This window comes from Pteropus alecto, unplaced genomic scaffold (genome assembly GCF_000325575.1).
Source record: "Pteropus alecto unplaced genomic scaffold, ASM32557v1 scaffold3, whole genome shotgun sequence".
Classification (NCBI taxonomy): Eukaryota; Metazoa; Chordata; class Mammalia; order Chiroptera; family Pteropodidae; genus Pteropus; species Pteropus alecto.
This window is the reverse complement of record NW_006442484.1, coordinates 65,294,163-65,315,250: the sequence shown is the minus strand read 5'-3', so window position 1 is coordinate 65,315,250 and position 21,088 is coordinate 65,294,163. Positions and strand designations below refer to the sequence as shown.

Genomic DNA, 21,088 nt, shown 5'->3' with positions numbered 1-21,088 from the left:
AACAACTGATATACTTTCAAGAAAACATAATGAAGGAATTATCAAACTCTGATTATCAAAAGTAAGTGTGCATTTAAAGACAAACACTTGGTTGGCCACAGATATCAACACAAATTCAGACAGCAATGGGTATCTTTCAAAATGATAAAAGGCACTTACTTTTCTCGCATGGCTTTGGCATTTTTATCATTAACTACCCCAATTGGTTTGGAAAGATCTCGAAATACAGATGGGTTATTAAAGTCCAACTCTTCTGAAGTATAATCTTGTAAAATCCAGGGAAACTAAAAGACACAATTTACAATTTAGACATTTCCTTCCTAAAAAAGCTACTATCCCCATATCTAATATCAAGTGCTTATCTAAAGACAAAAAGGAATAGTCTTTAAAAATTTTTTTCCCTGCTGCAAACATTTATTCATCTTTATTTCAATAACCAGAAGCATTATGTCCTACCATGCCACAGGAATATTTTTAATGAAGCAAAAGTAAAAAGGCTTTTATTTTTTAATTATTCTTCATGTTTATATACATGAAAATTGTATATATTTAAAAACTGCCGGGTAGAAAATATAAATAAAGGTAAAAACACATTTTATATCTTTAAAAAATAAATATAACTATCATGCACATATATTTTTGTGATTATAGAACTGAAAGGCAATTTTGTATTTATGAAAGTTATATAAAACTTACCACAGGGTACTGCGCAAGGTCATTATAGGTTCGTCCTGCCACTGTATTTATTTGAATGAGGTAGTCAAAATTTGATATTTCTCTATTTACCCATTTCTGATAGCACAAAAGAACAAAATCAAGGTTAATCTATATCTCTTAGAACTCATTAACTATTACTGACAGTACTAACATTATCTTTCATTCTATCACCCTTCTGATAAAAGGAATGGGACTTTAAAAAAGTCCTAACAGGAACATAAAATCAATATACTTTTCCTAAATTCATTTCCTTTTAAAAATTGGTCTCTAGAAAGACAAATACCATATGATTTCATTTAACTGCGCAATCTAAGGAACAAAATATATGAATACACCAAATGAAAACAGACTCACAGATACAGAGAACAAACTGGTGATAGCTAGATGGAAGGGAGTTGAGGGCTGAGTGAAAAAGATGAAGGGATTAAGAAGTACAAATTAGTAGTTACAAAACAGTCACAGAGATATGGAGTATGGCATAGAGAATATAGTCAATAATACTGCAATTGTTAGGTATACTGCCAGGTGGGCACTAAAGGTGGTCTCTAGAAGAGGAACAGAAAATTACACATAAATTTTACACTAGTCTCTAAAAGGTCTTCATAAGAATTATTTTCTCCAATTAAATATTTTATTGGATACCTTAAAATTTTTAATTCTAGGACTGTCCAACTTTGAAAATTTTCTGTCATAAATGAAATTTTCATGTGCACATATTAAAAAACAGTATCTTAGTGTACTAGAATGATCTATGAATTTTAAATAAACATTATATTATCCTCAGAAAACTACCTCTATAGAACAACGGTAGATAAATTTTGCTATATTAGATACAAAACTTTCTAAAAAAAGACATAATCATTATTTTCATTAATCACCTCATTGCACCTAGGCTGCTAATTACTCTACACGATGTGGGTATGCCAAAGAATTTTGCTGACAGATTAATATTCAACTTTAAGCTTACTGTGCACCTTAAGCAAAGTACATACTTATGGGAAATGGTGAGAAAAATCTATGTATACAGATTTCATACAAAGGTCAATTATAATTGTTCTTGAGTGCCAAATTGAGGAATCAGTACTTCAATGAATAAAGGTTATTCCACAGAAAACGGAATATATTTGATTAAATAAAGCTTATTCTCACATGTGGTAGGAAAAGAACTGCTGATGACTTCTGAACAAGAACAACACTTAAGATTAAGAGTAATGCATATGTAAGAGCCAAGGGGAAGAGACCTAATTAGGAAATTGCTAATAGTCCTGGAAAGCAAAAAAAAAAAACAATGGCCTTTCCTTGTTTAGCAGTACAAATTCAAGAGATGATGGGGTATAAGTGAGAAAAAAAAACATGAGAGCATCAGTTAGCTTTAGCTGACGGGAAGGAATGGTGTTTTGTTTTGTTTTTTAATTTTTTTCCATGGTGCCCCTTTTGTATTGTCCCATTTTTTACCTCATGCATGGAATTAAGAAAAAAAAAACATTATTTTTAAAAAGAGAAAATTATTAAGAAGGAAAAATTCATATGATATGCTCATAAACTGAATGATATGGGAGTTGGAGGACAGGGTACTACATGTGTGAGGGAAACAAATATTCAAAGATAATTCAAAAGATCAATCTAAATGGATGAAGAGCAGCTGTAATAAAAGTAATCAGATGAAGAAAGTTTTACTTTTAGGCAAAAGACTGATATATAAAATGAACACCAAAAGAGTTACTGTTAAAATTTCCCACCTGTGTCAGTCCTGATGCTTTGAATAACTCCTGTGGTGATCTGGTTCCATAACTATTTGGAGAATGAAGTGACAATAGTCTGCTATACACTTTGTTTCTAACCTATAAAAAACAGCATTTTATAATTTAAAAATTGATCAAGACAAACAAGGATTATGACTTTATAATAGCTTTACTAAGATAATTGCCATACCCTAAAATCCACCCGTTTAAATATATAATTCAATGGGCTTTTCTGTATATTCAGAGTTCTGTAACTATCAATATTGTCTAACTCTGGAACATTTTCATCATCCCCCAAAAAATCCCTACACTCACTAGCCATCGCTCTCCAATTCTCACTCCCTCCCATCCCCTAACAACCACTAATCTACTTTCTCTCTCGATGGATTTGCCTATACTGGACATTTCACATAAATAGAGGATTGTGGTTTTAATTTTTCTATTATGCTAGATTTAGTGAAGTCAAGACATGTATTTCTTGAGAAAGTTATACTGTATAATGGAATGATCATAAGACATTGAATCAGAAAGCTAATTCAAGTCTAGCATAAATTTAGTTCTGTCATTTACTAATCACGTTGGCTAATTAATTAATTACGGAGTCTCGTTTGTACATTAATCATAATAATCTCTACCCTTATGGTTTTGTGAATTATTCAGTCTATACAAATGTAAAGTAATAAAATTTATCTCTGAACTTCAGTTTCTTCATCTATAAAAAAAGGAACAAAATTTTCCATATCTATTCTCAAAGGCGCTATGTGCTTTAAAAATTATAAAGTTATACAAGTGCACAGTATTCAACAGAAACACACTTAGTTTAATTACATGACATAGCTTTCTAAAATACATACGCTTTGTACTTTCCTATAATGAAAAATTTATTTTTAATAATAAAAACGTATTCACTTGTAAAAATAGAAAAATGTTCTTAAAACATCTGAATGAAACTGCATACAAGTACCTTGATCTCACAAATGAACAGAAACTTATTGACTGTGCTAATCCAGGTCATCTGAGAAACAGACGCCAAGACAATTGAATATGAAATTATTTTATTAGGAGGGATGCCTGTGAGAGAAAATGGAGGGAGAGCTAAGCAAGGTGAGGAGAGAGATGTTAGACCGTGAAGCAAGTATGACCCAAAGTGAAAGAGGGAAAGAAAGAGGTGGGTGAGTAATGTGCCAAAGGTTACACAGCTAGGGGTGGAGCCGATATTTGCACCCAGGAAACCTGGCTTAAGCAGTAATCTATTAACCACTTACATTATTTAAGAATTTACTCCAGAAGAAATACATGCCCCAATATTGTTGACTTGAACCCAACTAATTTCATAAATCCTGTCATATCATATATATTGCATGTTATTTCACAATTAGATACTGTGAGGCTGACACTCAATATTCTACAATCTAGCCATATGTAAAAACAGAAAACAAGCACTCTCTAAACATTCAAACATAAATTTCAACAGAAATTCATATACTGCTTAGCCCCCAAAGTATAAACTTTCTCCTGCAACATTCTGATTTTAAAGAGTCCAAAGTTTAATAACAGTTCACTAACTGAAAAATTATTTCAAGCTAATACTGTGGGGCTGCCAGAAAGGTAGCGTCTTACATACCTCTTTCTTGAAATTGAGAAAGTAGTTAGATTGGTCAACATGAAAAATCTCAAGGGCCGACCTCCTTAAGTTGTAACGTCGTAGGTGAATCTCTCGAACTTGAGAATGAGGCCACTTGAAATCAAAGCCTACTCCTTAAAACAGAAGAAATCTTGTGACTAAGGTATCAAACAAAGTTGTTTGTGCTATGTAGAAAATATCTCCTAGTTATTGACAAAAATAGCACTCAGGGAAAAGCAATTCAATTTCTGTATAACAAAAGCCATTTCTTAAATTTACTGGATGCTTACATCATTTCTCTTAAATCTATTTTAAAACTCTACAGCTATTCTAATTCCTTCCCATTAGAATAGAGAATAATTTTGAACATTATATCTTAGAAACATTTTTCCTTTTCTCTTTATGTTGACATCTTAGATTTAAATAATATAAAAGATTCGGTGAAAAGTCAACAGAAATAAGTATACATATAAATAAAATTAAGATTATATTTTACGACTTATGTTTATAGCAATTCCTTCTAGCCATACCTTTTTTTAAAAAAATAATAAAATGAAAGCATTTCCTTTAATATACTGTTGGATAACAAATTTAATCCCAGACTGACTTTCCATTTCTCCTTTAACATGATAGATTACAATATCACAGTCCCATCTTATTGCTTTTTACTCATTGATTGATAAACTAGATACTTAACTATTAAACAACAGAAATTATTCCCCCAGAACTCCTCACCATCTTCTTTTTCAATGCTGCCATCATAGAAGTAAATGTGTTGAGTAGTGATTTCTAATCTGCCAGGAATTATGTCAATTATTGTAATGAGTTCACAGTCTACCGACAACACCAATTTTTCTTTTTGATCCTGCTCTTTCTTCTCATCACTGTAAAAACAAAAACCAACCAAACAAAAAATTCAACAATATATTTTGTGTAAACAGAAAAGAATACCATATTCAAATACAAATCTCATGTCTGTAAAATTAGCATCCAATAGAGTATTTGAATTATATATAAAAAAAATTCCACTGTGCATTAAATTACTTAAATACAGTTCAAATATTCTTATTACCCAATAACTCAGTTTCATGAAATGTTTTACATTTTAATTATATATGACCTATTAAAACAAAATATAGTAAATCTTTAATACTACTGCAAAGGTTATTAGTTCAAACATGCAGTAATACTGGTAATACCATTTTAGTTATATCTGAGAGATATGAACTGACCCAGGAAATATAAGAATTTGTGAATAAAGAACTGCATCATTAGTGGTTTCAAAAATAATTATTAAAAGTACTTATTATGATTAATTCTTAAACTGTAAAATGAGATTTTTCAAAAGCAACTCAAACTAGAGCATCATCATCATAGTATCCTCTCACTATGGAACTAAAGATAATACTGCTAATCCCATACCTTACTTAAAGTGAAGTCATCTCATACTTGGACAACTGATACAATTTATATTTATTGAAGGTAATAACTGGGAAGGGACAGTCTTCTGGTGGCCCAGGTGAATTTTTAACTGCCAAGTACAGAAATGAGGACTTCTGCCACTCACAGAATATTAAAGAAGATCCTTCAAGCTAGCTGTTCTCTCGTCCTAGCTATTTCACATGAGTCTCGTTTCCAGGATAGCAATACCTAAGTCTAATTTTGTTTCCAAGGGATTTCCATGAGGAAGCTTTACATGTATCCCCAACCTATCTGATAATATTGCAACCCTTAATTTAAAGCTAAGTTTTAAAAATAATTTAAAAATTAAGACTGTTTTCTTAAACAGTGAAATTCCAGTGTTTACTATGATGAAATGGAGAAATAAGGGACCTAAGAATGTAAGCAGTCTGAATGTTATTCAAAGTCTATGAAAAAAAGTGTTTTGGCTTCTCAATTTAAAATGATTGAGAATGACGTCCATTGAAGTCAGTAGTCATTAAAGAAAAAAAAATTTCCTAATAAAAATCTAATATACTAAAGATGGCTTCCTAAATAACTACCCTAACCAAGTTTCCTGAAAATAATTAAGGAAATTTTTTAAAATTATTAAAATTATATGAACAAAAAGTCTGCTTATGCCAATAAAGGACTATTAAAACTGATCAATTTGTAATATTAAAATAAATTTCAAAGAAATATTTCCTACATGTAATTTATAACCCAAACAAAGTAATGTTCATAAATTATATATTTAGGACTTAGCTACTCATTCTTGGCTAAATGTGAGGCTTTACAAACACAGAAAATAAATTCAGGGCAGATGTGTAAATCACCAAATTTGAATGCATTCCCTAAGCAATATATAGATCCATGGGCAAAGAGTGGCAGTCTTACTGGATCAAGACGTTTAAACTCAAACACAAACTAATCCTGGCTGACCACCAAGCTCTACTTACCCAGGGGCAAACCCTAGTAGGCCAAGCTTTAAAAACAAAATAAAACAAACATCCAAATGAGTACAGACATCACTGGCAACACACTGCAGGTAGAACAGATTCTATAGAATTAGTCTAAGCAAGTCACTAAACTAACAAAAAATATATATATATAACAACAACCACCACTATTGAGAGAGGGGATCAGAAACCAGTGTGGCTATGATTTATTACCTAAAATGCACAGTTTTCAAAAAAAAATTCTGTGACATACAAAGAAACAACAAGTCATAAACACAAAAACAGTAAAAAGAAACTGTTTCTGGGAGACTGCAGATGTTCAACTTAGTAGATAAAGACCTCAAAGTAGCTACCATAAATACATTAAAAGAACTAATGGAAACTATGTTTAAAGGACTAAAAATGTATTATGGTAATACATTCTAGTCAGTGATTATCAAAAAAGACAGAAATTTTATATATAGTTTTTAAAAAGGGACCAAATGGAAAATTCTGGAATCAGAAAGTACAATAATTAAATGAAAAATTCACCAGAAGAACTCAACAGCATATCTGAACTTGCAGAAGAAGCAGGACTCTTGAAGACAGATCAAAAGAAATTATCCAATCTGAAGAAAACAAAGAAAAAAGAATCAAGCACAATGAAAGAGCCTCAAACAAAACAACATATGTGCAAAGGGAGTCCCAGAAGGACAGGACAAAGAAAATGGGCCAAAAATATATTTGAAGAAATAATGGCTGACATATTCCCAAATATGAAAAAAAATGACACATCTAGGAAGTTCAATGAACTCCAAGTAGGGTAAAAAGATATCTATACATAAACATAAATCCAAGGTGTTGAAAGCCACGGACAGAAAAGAATAACCTAAAAGTACCACAATACAGGACATGATAGTAAGATTTATAGCACACTTCTCATCAGAAAGAGTGGAAGCAAGAAGGTAGTGAGATGACATATTCCAAATGCTAAAAGCAAAGAACTGTCAAACAAGAATTCTATATCCAGAAAAACTATCCTTCAAAAAAGAAAGCAATTATGCTGAGACAACTAGAAAACCACATGCAAAAGAATGAATATGAACCTCTACATCATGCCATATACAAAAATTAACACAAAATAACTCAAAGACTTAAATGTAAGAGATAAAATATAAAACTCTAAGAGAAAAATAAACAGGACTTCATCAAAATTTAACAAAGGATAGCAACAACAAAGTGAAAAAAAATCCATTCAATGGGAGCAAAATTTTTCAAATCATATATCTGATAAGAGATTTGTATCTAGAATATATAAAGCCTTACAATTCAATAACTAAAAGACAATTCAATTAAGAAATGGGCAAAGGATTTGCATGAAGATTTCTCAAAAAAATACATATAAATGGCCAACAAACACATGAAAAGATGCTGAGCTCCTTAGTCATTAGGGAAATGCAAAGAAAAATCATGAGATACCACACTGACTCTTCTAAGAAGGTATAAATTGAAAAAAAAAAAAAACAACAGAATAACAAAAGTTGGGGTGAATGTGGAGAAATCAGAACCCTTATACGTTGCTTGGAGAAATGTAAAATGGAATAGTTATTGTGAAAACAGTTTCACAATCCTCAAAATGTTATTCAAAGGATTACCATATGATCAGCCAGTCCACTTCTAGGTATATACACAAGATAACTGAAAACATATATTGACACAAAACTCTGCAACATGAATATTCAAGGCAGTATTATGCACAATAGACAAAAAGTAGAAACAACTTTATTGTCCATCAACTGATAAATGGATAAAAAAGGTGGTATATCTAAACGAAACATTATTTATTCATAAAAAGGAATGAAGTACTGTTTCATGCTACTACATGGATGAACCTCGGAAACATTATACTGAATGAAATAAACCAGACACAAAAGGCCACATATTGTAAGAAATACATAAAATGTTGAAAATAGGCAAATCCATAGAGAGAGAAAGCCAATTAGTGGCTGCCAAGGAATGTGGGGAGGGGAAAATTGGGACTGACTACTAAGAGGTACAAGATTTCCTTTTTGGGGGATGGGAATGTTCTGGAACAAGATAGTGGTGATGTTGCATAACTGTGTGAATATACTGAAAACCATTAAATTTTACACTTTAAAATAGTAAATTTTGTTATGTGAATCTCAATTTCCAAAAAATGTATCTTATTAATTTTTTAAAAAGTAGACAAAAATGAAGGCAAAATAAAGACCTCCATAGATAACAGAGATTTTGTGACTATCAGACCTTCCTTGTAAGAAATAGTAAAAGAAGTCCTTCAGGCTAAAAGGAAATGACACCAGATAATAATTTGAATATACACAAAGAAATAAAGTATATAAATATGGTAATTATGTAGCAAATATAAAAGAAAGTAATAGTTATATAGTTTTCTCTTAACTGATTTTAAGACAAGTACATAAAATAGTAACTATAAAACTGTAATGTTGGGCTTAAAATATATAAAGTTCTAATATTTATGATAATAAGATAAAGGAGAGCTAAGGAAATGAAAATACATTTGCTTAGGGGAAGTTTTAAACTAAAATTCAAAATTTTTAAATATATCTAAGGCTCTTCCTTAGGGAGGTTTAGTAATTTGTATCTTTCAAGGAATTTGTTCACTCCATTTAGGTTCTAAAATTTACTGGCAAAAAGTCAGCAGTATTTCTTTTTAATCATTTTAATATTTGTAGCATTATCTCCACTTTCATTCCTGATACTGGTAATTTTTGTTTTTCTTTCTTTTAACCAGCCTAGAGGTTGATTGTTTTGTTATCTATTTTTTTAACAAACAGCTTTAGATTTTTTAGATCTTTTTGTTTTTTGGTTTTCTCATGAATTTCTGCTTTTCTTTATAATTTCTTCCTCATGCTTAAAAGTTTATACTTCGTGCTATTTAAACAGATTTAGCTACATACCATAAATTTGATATGCTATGTTTTCATAATCACTCAACTCAAATACTTTCTAATTTCAAGGTCCAGCTCCAAGTTATCACAGTTCTAAGAAATCTCCCTCAATAAACTCAGTTAACACTGACGGACTCCTAACAGCTAATACAGTATTAACTGTTAGATCCTGGAAATGTACAGTATTAAAATTTCGAGCAAGTATCTTCCACAATTTCACAATCCTATTTCTCAAAACAAAATAATTTTAAATTCTTTCAAATACATATACATACATATTTACTCTGGCTGTTATTTCCTCTTCAGGAAGATCTAATTTATCTTCCTCCATATCACTAACTTTTACTTGTTTCACTACTTCCAAAAGCAATGAATCACTGGAAGGCTGTGAATGTTGGACACCTGTTTAATATTTAAACACAAAATATTTATTAAACACAAAGTAAAAAAAAATCATATTATAGCTCTTCTGTAAGTTATGACTGTTAATTATATGACAATAATGTATATTACAGGTAAAGAAGGTACTAAGCTCTCTTGATGAATTTTATGGTATCAACTGTATTGGCCAATATATTAAAGCAACTTTAAAAAATAAGATTTAAAAACTGGTACCCATTCATCTATAACTTGGTTATTGAATACAAGGTATACAGGTGGCTATGGTAACTACAATTTAGTATATCATGATTTGCCAATGACTCTAAACGATCAATATTTTGGGGTATTTCACAGACCTCTCTTCAAAAAAGGAGAAATGCCAAGTCAGATGGTTAGTAAAGAATGGCTTCCTAAAGAACTGTAGAAACTCTTTAAAATAGGTTTTGAAATACAGCGAACCTATTTATTTTTAAGCACTTTTTTCTAGAAAAAGACAATGGCCCATCTAAGATACTGTGTGTCTAGAATTCCGTAAGAACACATCACAAAAGAAAAGCCTAAAGAGTTGCTAAAATTTCTAAATATATTTAACTTTAGACTAAGCCTTGGTAAGCGAAAGGCCAAGGGAAAAGGACCACTGTTTCGCTGTGCCATGATGGATATAAGGAACGACACGTTTCACATGAACAACAGCATAACTTCATGGTTTTAAATTGTTTTTGTTTGAAAAATTACAATCAATTGAAATAGAAATTAATATTAGATTTAGGCCAAAAGTAACAGCATTTAACATATACAACCAACCGTTTAAATATCAATTCTAAAATGTCACCATTCTTTCATGAGTAAATAATTTTTAAACAATTAATAAAACAGTAACTGACCCCAACAACACCCTTGCTATCTTCAACAAGTAATAGCCATTAGAACTCACCTAGATTATCTCTCAGGGCACTAGCTTCACCGTGGGTTTTGAAGTTATAATTAGGCACCAATTTAAGTCTCATGCGGGAATAATTTTCTACATTAGCTAGTTTCCAATGAATTGGATTTTGTTTCCTATGAATATTCATAAACAGAAAAATTATTTAGCTTAAAGTTACAAAGATTAAAACAGAGTAAGAAAGCATTAGGTATTTAACATCTGGTTAACACAATTTTATAAAAACATTCACATTCATTATCTCATTTGACTCAAATAACCCTAAGAGAAAACCAATGCTGAGTATGGGTATCTACAGTTTATACATGAGGTATCTGAGACAGACTAAATTATTTGCCCAAGGTGTCATGTGATTTACAGGTAGCAGAAATATGATTTGAACATAAACCTTCAGATTTACAGCTTACCTTTTACTCTTTCATTGTTATATGGAAGTTCTTAACCAGTTATACAAATTTATTCCAAATATAGTTTTCAAAATAAAGTAATCACTTATCTACAAATAAAGACAATATAATTGCAAATAGATCAAAGATCTAAATGTAAGAATTAAAATTCTTAGAAGAAAATATGGGGTAAATCTTCATGACCTTAGATTTAGGAATAGTTTCTTAGATATGACATCAAAATTACAAGCAACAAAGGAAAGAAACAGATAAACTGGACTTCAAAATTCAAAACTTTTGTGCACCAAAGGCCACCATCAAGAAAGTGAAAAGACAACCTACATATTTACAAATAATATATCTAATAAGGGTCTATTATTGAGAATATAAAAACTCTTACAACTCAGCCACAAAAAGTTAAACAATCCAGTTTAAAAATAGGCACAGGGCTTAAATAGATATTTTTCCAAAGGAAATACACAACTGGCCAACAAGTACATGAAAAGATGGTTGATGTCATTAGGAAAATGTATCAAAATCATAAGATACCACTTTACAACTACTAGGATGCTCATAATAAAAAAAAAAAAAAAAAGGAAAATAACAAGTATTACTAAGGTTGTGGAGAGACTGAAACCCTCAAATATTGCTTATGGGAATGTAAAATGATACAGCTGCTATAAAAAACAGTTCAGCAATTCTTCAATAAATTATAAATTAAACACAGAATGACCATACGAGCCAGCAATTCTGTTCACAGGTATAAACCCAAGAGAATTAAAAATAGGTGTTGACACAAATACTTGTTCACAAATGTGCATAGCAGTACTATTCACAACAGCCACAAGAAAAACAATCCAAATATCCTTTACCTGATAGACAAAATGTGGTATAACCATATAAAGGAGTATTATTCAGCCATAAAAGGAAAGGAGTACTGATAGATGCTACAACATAATAAATAATTCTCTTATGCAATGTGAAAGAAACCAGACACAAAAGACCATATATTATATGATTCCATTTATATGAAATATCCAGAAAAGGCAAATCCAGAGAGTCAGAAAGCAGACTCGTGGTTGCCAGGGACTAGGGAAAGGGATAAGAGGCAGTGACCAGTTAATGAGTCCAGAGTTTCTTTTTGATGTGATGAAAGCATTGTTAAGCTGTACAGTGGTGGTGATTACATAACATTATAAATGTACTTAATGCCACTCAACTGTACATTTTTAAATAGTTAAAATTTTATATTATGTGTATATTACCACAATAAAAAAGGACTGTAAAAAAAATCTAACATAACACAATATAATATTATTCAGCAAAACAGTGACAGAATCAAATAAAAAAAATTGTAAAATATTCAAACACAAAGCATCACTAACCCTAGTTCAAAGAGGCAGTAAGACAGAAGGAAACTGACTCAAAACAAATTCTATATCATAGGATAAAAGGAAAGGAAATAAATCCATGGCGAAAAACATATATACACAAAGCTCTAAATATACCAGACCTATAATTTATCAAAGATAAATCAATTAAAAGCAATCTTTTATAAAAATTTTTTGTTTGTTTTTGAGGAGGGATAAAGAGATAAGTCTCTGTTCTTAAGGAGCAGAGTTTGGGAGACAGATATATAAACTACACCATAATTCAGAATGTAAAGAACTCTAATGGTAGAGATAAAAACTAATTCAGGTCTATGTCTTGATTATCATTATGGTTATGAATATCCCCAATTTGAAGGTAAGATAACTGAGGCTGAGAATGGCTACCTTCCTAAGGTCATGTAGCTTATAAATGTCAGAGTTGGGACTTGAACCCAGTGCCTCTGACTTCAATACCCATTTGCCCTAACACTGGTGTCTTACTTGATCTTCTTTCTCAGTAACAAAAACTCAACTCCAAATCCTTGGTATGCCTTGATTTCTGCTACCAGATTGATGCTACTATGGAGTTCTTGCTTATTGCCCCTGTCTTTTGCCACTGGGCTCCACCTTACTAGCAAAACTAACTACATGCTGCTGGCATATGTCAGTGAATTGGCATGGTTCTTCATTCTGAAACCACACAGCCAATTAGTAGTCTTCCTATGGCAACTAGGACCTTCTCTGTCTTATGCTAAGATCTCAGATGCAGGCCACATTATGGTTTCTTCTTCAGCACCAGGTCCAGGGAACAGCTCCAATAACCTCCGTACTGGCAACTACCACTCACTGTTTCATCTGAAATGCTCTTTCAGGTACCATAGTATAATGGTCAATTTTACATTTTTGGTTTTAAGTAAACAAAACTCAAATTACTTATAAGTACACAAGATATATGTTAGCGTTCATAACTTGCAACTCCAGGAGTGCATTTAATCTGGTTGGATCCAGAGGCTTAATTAATTAAATAATTCCACCAGAAATCATTTTCCCACATAATGGCTGAGATGGCTACCCACAGCCTCAGACTCATGTTCTGTTAGCTTGGTGATCCCTAAAGACACAATTTACCCTGACAGCACCAGTAATAAAGTATCAGGGAACAGTGACTGCCTGACATTTGAATCTGTGATTCTTTTGTGATGAGGTAGGTTGGGAGGGGCTGTATTAGAGTGGGTTCCTCACAAAAAGGAAGGGCTTTAGTACCAGAAGGAGGAGGATGTGGTGCTAGAAACCCAAAAATAACAAGAGTTCCTGCAGCTAGCATCCTCAAGAGAACTCTCACAACTGACAAATAACCTGAGGCCTGTTGTGGGATAGAACCATCATTCCCCTTGGTAGTGCCTGAACTCAGTTTTCCAGAAGAGTCAACAAAAGCCTCAGATTATACTTCACCTACTTCCTCACTGTCCCTTTTCTAACAAATAGGTTTCAGGGACACATATGCAAACTGGGTCCAGGGCACCTTGGGGTGCCCTGAAATGCCCCAGGACTGCTATGCAAATAAAATCCTAGCACTAAGTTCAGGTTACAATTGTAACCCTATCTCTACGATGCCTATAGTGCAGCCTATTTTATGATGGCTTTACTGAATGTGTAGCAAACGAATATTTTAAAGAAAAAACCTGAATGTGATAAAACGGGCACTTCCTTAATTTTTGCAAACAAATGAGATACTGTTGTTCACTTCATCCATGAGGAATTCCTTTGCAATTCTTGTGTGAGACGCTAGGTTTTCTTTCATTTATTTTTTTATTTTTGTCCCACCACCATTTTTTTATTCCCATCACCAACACCTCCTTTGGCAATCTTCGACTTCTTTTTATCTATGTGTCTATTTCTATTTTGTTTTCTTTATTCATTTGTTCTATTTCTTTAGATTCTCTAGATAAGTGAAATCATACAGTTATTTGTCTTTCTCTGACTTATTTCACTTAGCATAATACCCTCTAGGTCCATTTATGTTGTCACAAATGGCAAGATTTCATTCTTTTATATTTCTAAATAATATTCCATTGTGCATGTGTGCAAGCACACACGTGTATGTGTGTGTATACACACACCACATCTTCTTTATCCATTTATCTATTGATGGACATTTAAGTGGCTTCCATATCTTGGCTATTATCAGTAATGCTGCAATGAACATAGGGGTGCATATACATTTTTGAATTATTGATTTTTTCTTTGGATAAATGTCCAAAAGTAGAATTACTGGATTTATGGCAAGCTCTATTTTTAATTTTGTGAGGAATCTCCATACTGTTTCCCATAGTGGCTGCACTAATTTATAATACCACCAATAGTGTATGAGGGTTCCTTTTTTTCCACATCCTTACCAGGACTTATTTGTTGATTTATTGATGATGCCCATTCTGACAGGTGTGTGGCGATATCTCATTGTGGTTTTAATTTGCATTCTCATGATGATTAGTGGTGATATTGAGTATCTTTTCATATGTCTGTTGGCCATATGTATGTCCTCTTTGGAGAAATGTCTATTCAGGTCCTCTGCCTATTTTTTAATTGAATTTTTCTTTTTATGGTGTTAAGTTGTATGAGTCATTTATATATTTTATTTTATATTTTAACTATTACACATTTAAAAGGATATACAGATTTCATGCAATCCCTATTAAATACTGATAGTGTTTTCAGAATTAGAACAAATCCTAAAATTTACATGAAACCACAAAAGACTCCAAGTACCCAAAGAGATTTTGAGAAAGAATAAAGTGGGAAGTACCACTCTTCCTGGTATCAAACTACACTACAAAACTACAATTATCAAAACAGCAAGATACTGGCATAAAAACAAATATATACATCATTGGAATAGAACAGACAGCCCAGAAATAAATCTTTACTTATATGGTCAATTAATTTACAATAAGAGAGGTAAGGATATACAATGGAGTAAAGACAGCCTCTTCAGCAGTAAGTAATGTTGGGAAAAAAATGCAATCAAATGAAACTGGACAACTTTCTTACACCATACACAAAAATAAACTCAAAATGAAGACTTAAATGTAAGACTCGAAACCATAAAACTCCTAGAATAAAACATAGGCTGCAAACTCTTTGACATCGCTCTTAGCAATATCTTTCTGGATGTCTCCTCAGGCAAGGGAACAAAAGCAACATGGGACTACATCAATCCAAAAAGTGTTTGCACAGCAAAGGAAATCATTAACAGAACAAAAGACAACCTACTGAATAGGAGAAGATATTCACAAATGAAACATCCAATAAGAGATTAATATCCAAGATATATAAGGATCTTAGACACTAGTTTCACTTGGATTCTAAAATTCATACACTTTTTTAACATTCATTTTGCAGCCAAATGAGTATGGGCCAAGTGATTACAATCTCTGCCAGCACTTTCTTTCCTCCATTGTTTGTTTTCCAAAGGTCATCACTGGTAATAGTTGAACAGGTTTCTTTGTCTTAATCCCTGCATTTTACATATCTTAATGATACCCCAGAGAATATTTTAAATCTTAAATTTTAAAAATTTAATATGATTGCTTTAGCATTTTTGCATGTCTTTAAAAACTGTAAACCTAATTCTAATGGATGCATAATATTCCAAAAAAAGGATGTATATCTTCATGATTCACTTCACATATATATATATTCTTCACCCATTTCTCTCACCTCCCATTCTTTTATATATTGAATGTATTTTTTTTTTTTTAACTGGATTGGAGAGGCCATTGACTTAAAAAGTTCTAGACCAGAGTTCTAAAGATAAAAGGACACTTAAATAAATAAAATACTTCTACCTTTCGGCCCAAGGTCCCCTTTCACATGTAAGATAGAGTTGAATTGCCTTCCAGCGTCTCAGAGTGGCTAACTGTTGACTGCTAAGTTGTTTAAGCATATTATTATACCTCAAGTTCTCTTGGCGTGCTTTTCGATTAAATGGCTCCACAAAAAACTCCTGAAAGAAACAGCAATAAAAAGTACCAATGAATCACATATTCTTATTGCATTTGCTACGACTTATAGAACAACAGTGACTGGAAGTGACGAGAGAAGAAATTCCTGTCTAGTTCTCTATTTTGAAGGAAAGCATTCAGTTTTTCATCTTTTTATATGAACTTGGCTATAGGATTTTTGCAGAAATAGAGGTAGTTCTCTTCTATTCCTAGTTTGCTGAGAAATGTGATCATAAATAAATGATGAATTTTGTCAAATATTTTTTTTGCATCTATTTTTCTTGATAAGTCTGTTAATGTGGTCCGTTATGTTGATTATCAAATATAGAACCAGCCTTGCATTTCCAACATAAACTCTACCTGGCTGTGATTTTATATATACATATATACATATTTACAAATATATCCACGGAAAAGCAGCCTTTTTTTACTTTCCATGGGTTGGCTACTCACCTCTGTTTCATTCGCTCTTCTCTCCCTTTTTGCTCTCTGTGCCCCTCTCTGCTGTCTTTTTCTGTTTGCATCTCTGTTTCTGTGTCTGTTTAAATATATAAAATTTTTCTAATTACACACACACACACACACACACTCTACTGGATTTGGTTTCTAATTACGAGCCTCAGAGATATTGGTCTATAGTTTTCCTGTACTATTTTTGTATGGTTTCAATATAAGGGGAATACTGCTCTCATATAATGAGTTGGGAAGTGATCTCACTTTTCTATTTAAGAGATTGTAAGGAACTGGTGTAAATTCTCCATTAAATGTTTGGTAAAATTTTCTAGCGAAATAGCCTGGCCTAGAGTTTTCCCTTTTGGAAAGTTTTTAACTATAAACTCAGTTTCTTTAATAGAGGACTATTCTGGTTATCTATTTATTATTGAATTAGTTTTGGATATTTGTATTTGTCAAGAAATCGATCCATTGCATTTACAGCATCTTATTTATGTGTATAGGTTCGTTTGTAGTTTTCCTTTACTATCATGTTGATGTCTGAGGAGTCAGTGTGATATCGCCTCTTTCATTTCTAATATTAGCAATTTTTAACTATTCTTTTTTTTGCCTTGTCAATCTAGCTAGAAATTTTATTAATATTTTGAAGAACTAGATTTGAATTACATTGAGTTTCTCTATTGTTTTACTACTTTCAATTTCATTGATATCTGCTCTTTATTGGTTTCTTATTTAAAAACTAATTTGGATTAGATTCCTTTTTCTAGTTTCTTAAGGCAGAAGCTTAAATTATTAATTTGAGGCCTTTCTTCTTTTCTAATATAAATATTTCATGCTATAAATTTCCCTGAGCACTGATTTATACCCAGACTCCTCAGAGAGATCCACTACCAGCTTAATAGACTACTTACATAATTACTATGTACAGAAAATATTGATATTAAATTTTTAATTGCTACTGATTGTTTTTCTTGCAATTCTGAAATAATTTTCAGACAAACAGTAGTAAATACTTTTTGTTTTCAAAGTTCAGACTTGTTATTACTCTCAATTGGATATTAAATGCTTGAAATCAACATTAAAAAACTGAATACTTAAAGTATTTAAAAATTTGTACCTGAAACTTGAGCTTGCTTTCTCCTCCTTCCCGGTCTCTTTTATGCATATTCACCATCAAGGCTTCATAACAATCCTTCCAATATATTGCCATGCTCTCATGACCATCATAAAATGTATGAGTTTCATACTGCTTCATGTAAGGTACAATCTTAAAAATATATATATATATACACAAAATTTAATATATACTTCTATAAAAATAATTTAGTAGAAAAATCTCAAAAAAAGATAAAACTTACATATTTTTCAATGTAAACTTGCCATTCATTTGAAATGCAATATTCTTGGAAATCTTCAAAAAATGAGGAACTACCATTGGTAAAAGGTAAAGAAGGCAGGTGTAAGTTCATGAAGAGAAGCTCATAAATTTTAGAAATGAGGGTACGGACAAGGGGAATCAGAAATGAGTAGATTTCTGTCTGGTCTTTGATTGACTGACTTAGAACATGTTCCAGCTTCCCTAAAATGTAACATGCTTCATCCTGATTTTCAATTACTTTCGTCTGAAGGAGGGTGTTTAGTTTAGCTGATGCCACTGCACAAACCTAGAGGAAAATAGATGAGAAAGAGCAGAATAAAGCAGACATTTAGTGATAGCAAAAGTTCTTTGGCTCTTCTGGTTTTGTAAAAAAAAAAAAATTATAAAAGTAACACATGTTTAACGTGGAACAGAAAAGTTGTGGTGGATAATTAACCACCCAACATCCATTCTATTCCTTCTTATAGTCTGCAAGGATGGGGAATGATTCCATTTTTAGTTCCAACAACAGATCTTAAAGGTTACAAGCCAAAGTAGAGTATCCAATGCCTTGCCACAGTGACTAGTTCAGGTTATGAATCTTTTAGTCAACTCATGTCATTGTCTCTGTCACAGGGATTTATTCAGGGGTAGCCTTATCAATGCAATATCAGAACTTTTACATAATTGTTAATAATAATAAAGGGTCTCAGAATTTACCTCAAGTCCACAGTAATGAGTTAGTCTACCACAGTTTCATGAGATACTGGCAGAAGATATGAGACTCCTGGGTCAGAGACAAAGATCTACAACATTAGCAATAGCCAGAATATCAGTATTTACCCTGGGTCCCCAAACTGCAATTCCCATATTAAGAGATGAACAGGACTAGATGATGCCTATACACACAATGGCTGCATTATAGGAAAGGAACTCCAAACACAGGGAATCCAAATCTTTTATATTGGCAGTAAGTGTGCCTGAATTTTGCCTCGGAAGGAGACACTACTTTAGTATACTGGACAGTAAACAAACCTGCCTTTTGTTCTAGAGGGAAGACATGATTTCTGTCTTCCAAAGTTGTTCACTATACACACATCCTCAGAAAAACAGTTCATAACATCTAGTGTCTCTATTCACAAGATATGCAGAAACACAAGAGATCCACGAAAGGCTGTCTACCAACAATGACTGCAGGAAGAAGCATTTCTTTCTCTGGATGTGAACAAGGAAGCATGTAGCCCTGATTGCTATTGGCAGCCACTTTGCGACAATAAGGACAGCCAAGCTTACGACAAGCTGACACATAATGGAGAAAAGTGCTCTGAGAACAGCAAATAAAGGGAACTGGAGCCCTGGCTGAATTACACCTTAAACTCTCTTAACTATGGAATGTTCAATTATATGAGCCAATAAATCTTAACTAGGTCAGTTTTGGTTGATATTTTTGTTATTCGGAATCAAAAGCATTCTGATACATAAAGGTACATAGGAGACCAAGTCTTTGATCAGAAATCTAATTACCCTTAAAGTTTCCAAAATACATATTCAGATCACAAACCCATGTAAAGGAATACTCTGCATAACTATTAAGCTTTGGCCTTTAAATCCCAACATAGGAAGGAAAATTAGGTCACAAAGGGGCCTCCTTTTGTCCAGGCTAGAGAAAAACCTAAGCCTTAAAACCATAGCAGGACAAACAATATAAAGTGCTTCCTTCTTTCTTAACCTATATCGCAATTTTGGATCTTACTGCTTTTGAAATAAAGAAAAGCAAGAGAAAAAGAAAGTATTAAAATCTGACATCACTTCAAGAACGTGTCTATGCCAAAAGCTGGCCTGAGCTGTATGTACATGTCTTTGAATGACAAGGCAACAAACAGACCTCGGGCACTCTTTCTATTCAAGCATTAAAGAAGCAAACAGCATTGGAGGAAACAATCTGTAAGATGACTCAAAACTTTGAACTTTTCTACTTTTAACTTTAGCTTCTACTAATGAACCTTCTCTATCCTCTTCAGATTTCCCCTAAACTCCCCTACTTTCGTCTTTGAATCTGACTAAAGCGGATTAATTCTAATAGAGGCCAACAAAGGTAAGAAACAAAGTCATACATTTTCCCACAATGCTAATATTCTGGGGGTTTTGTGCTATGTGTTTTTTTAAAATACTGTTTATATTGTTGCAGGAAGCGACACCTGATGGAGGGAATTGGATGCTCAGACAACTTTGTTAGAGGAAGGAGAATTTATTGCCTGCGGAGAGAGTGGGACTTTCACCAGAACCAAAACACGAGCTCCCTTTGGTTAGATTTCTTACAGCTTATATACTCTTGCAGCGTCTATGCAAGGGGTGCATGATTCCGAGGTTTCACATGTGCCTCATGATTCAGGATGGGGAAGAGGAGCTTCAGGTAGGGGGCTGCAAGAGGGAAGGAATTTCCAGACTACTGATCTTATCTATTTATAGGTCGTTTGCCTTGTAGAACCCGCAACCTTGGCGTTATTAACACTGTCATAGGATTCTCAAACGGAGAGATGGGACACCAAGGCTATAAGCAGAAAGCACTTATTGATGCCGGCACCAGCTCAGAGGATTCCTATCCAAAGGCTGAGCCCCGATTGTAACATAACAGGCAGTTTTATACAGTCTTGTTATTCCTATACAGATAAGGAAGAACATTAGTTGGTTGGCAAGCTATGAATCAACAGATGTGAGCTGGAGAGTCCTTGAGGTGGGGGAGGTAGTTATGGAAAAACAAGTTAGCTGGGAAGTCCTGGTGGGG

General features: G+C 32.7%; 1 protein-coding gene across 12 annotated transcripts in view; it reads right to left on the bottom strand.

Moving 5' to 3' along the window:
• Positions 1-21,088, bottom strand: part of NBEAL1 (neurobeachin like 1) — a 129,123-nt gene that overhangs the window by 38,400 nt on the left and 69,635 nt on the right. For 11 of the 12 annotated variants that reach the window (XM_025039263.1, XM_015596596.2, XM_015596597.2 and 8 more), the window contains 10 exons: positions 18,305-18,610; positions 18,064-18,213; positions 16,338-16,495; positions 10,728-10,852; positions 9,688-9,814; positions 4,819-4,967; positions 4,084-4,217; positions 2,457-2,558; positions 697-792; positions 160-284 (listed from right to left, as the gene is read on the bottom strand). In XM_025039263.1, coding sequence (XP_024895031.1) covers positions 160-284; positions 697-792; positions 2,457-2,558; positions 4,084-4,217; positions 4,819-4,967; positions 9,688-9,814; positions 10,728-10,852; positions 16,338-16,495; positions 18,064-18,213; positions 18,305-18,610 — 1,472 coding nt within the window. The remainder of the gene's footprint in view (positions 1-159; positions 285-696; positions 793-2,456; positions 2,559-4,083; positions 4,218-4,818; positions 4,968-9,687; positions 9,815-10,727; positions 10,853-16,337; positions 16,496-18,063; positions 18,214-18,304; positions 18,611-21,088) is intronic. The other variant, XM_025039267.1, reaches the window with a different exon arrangement.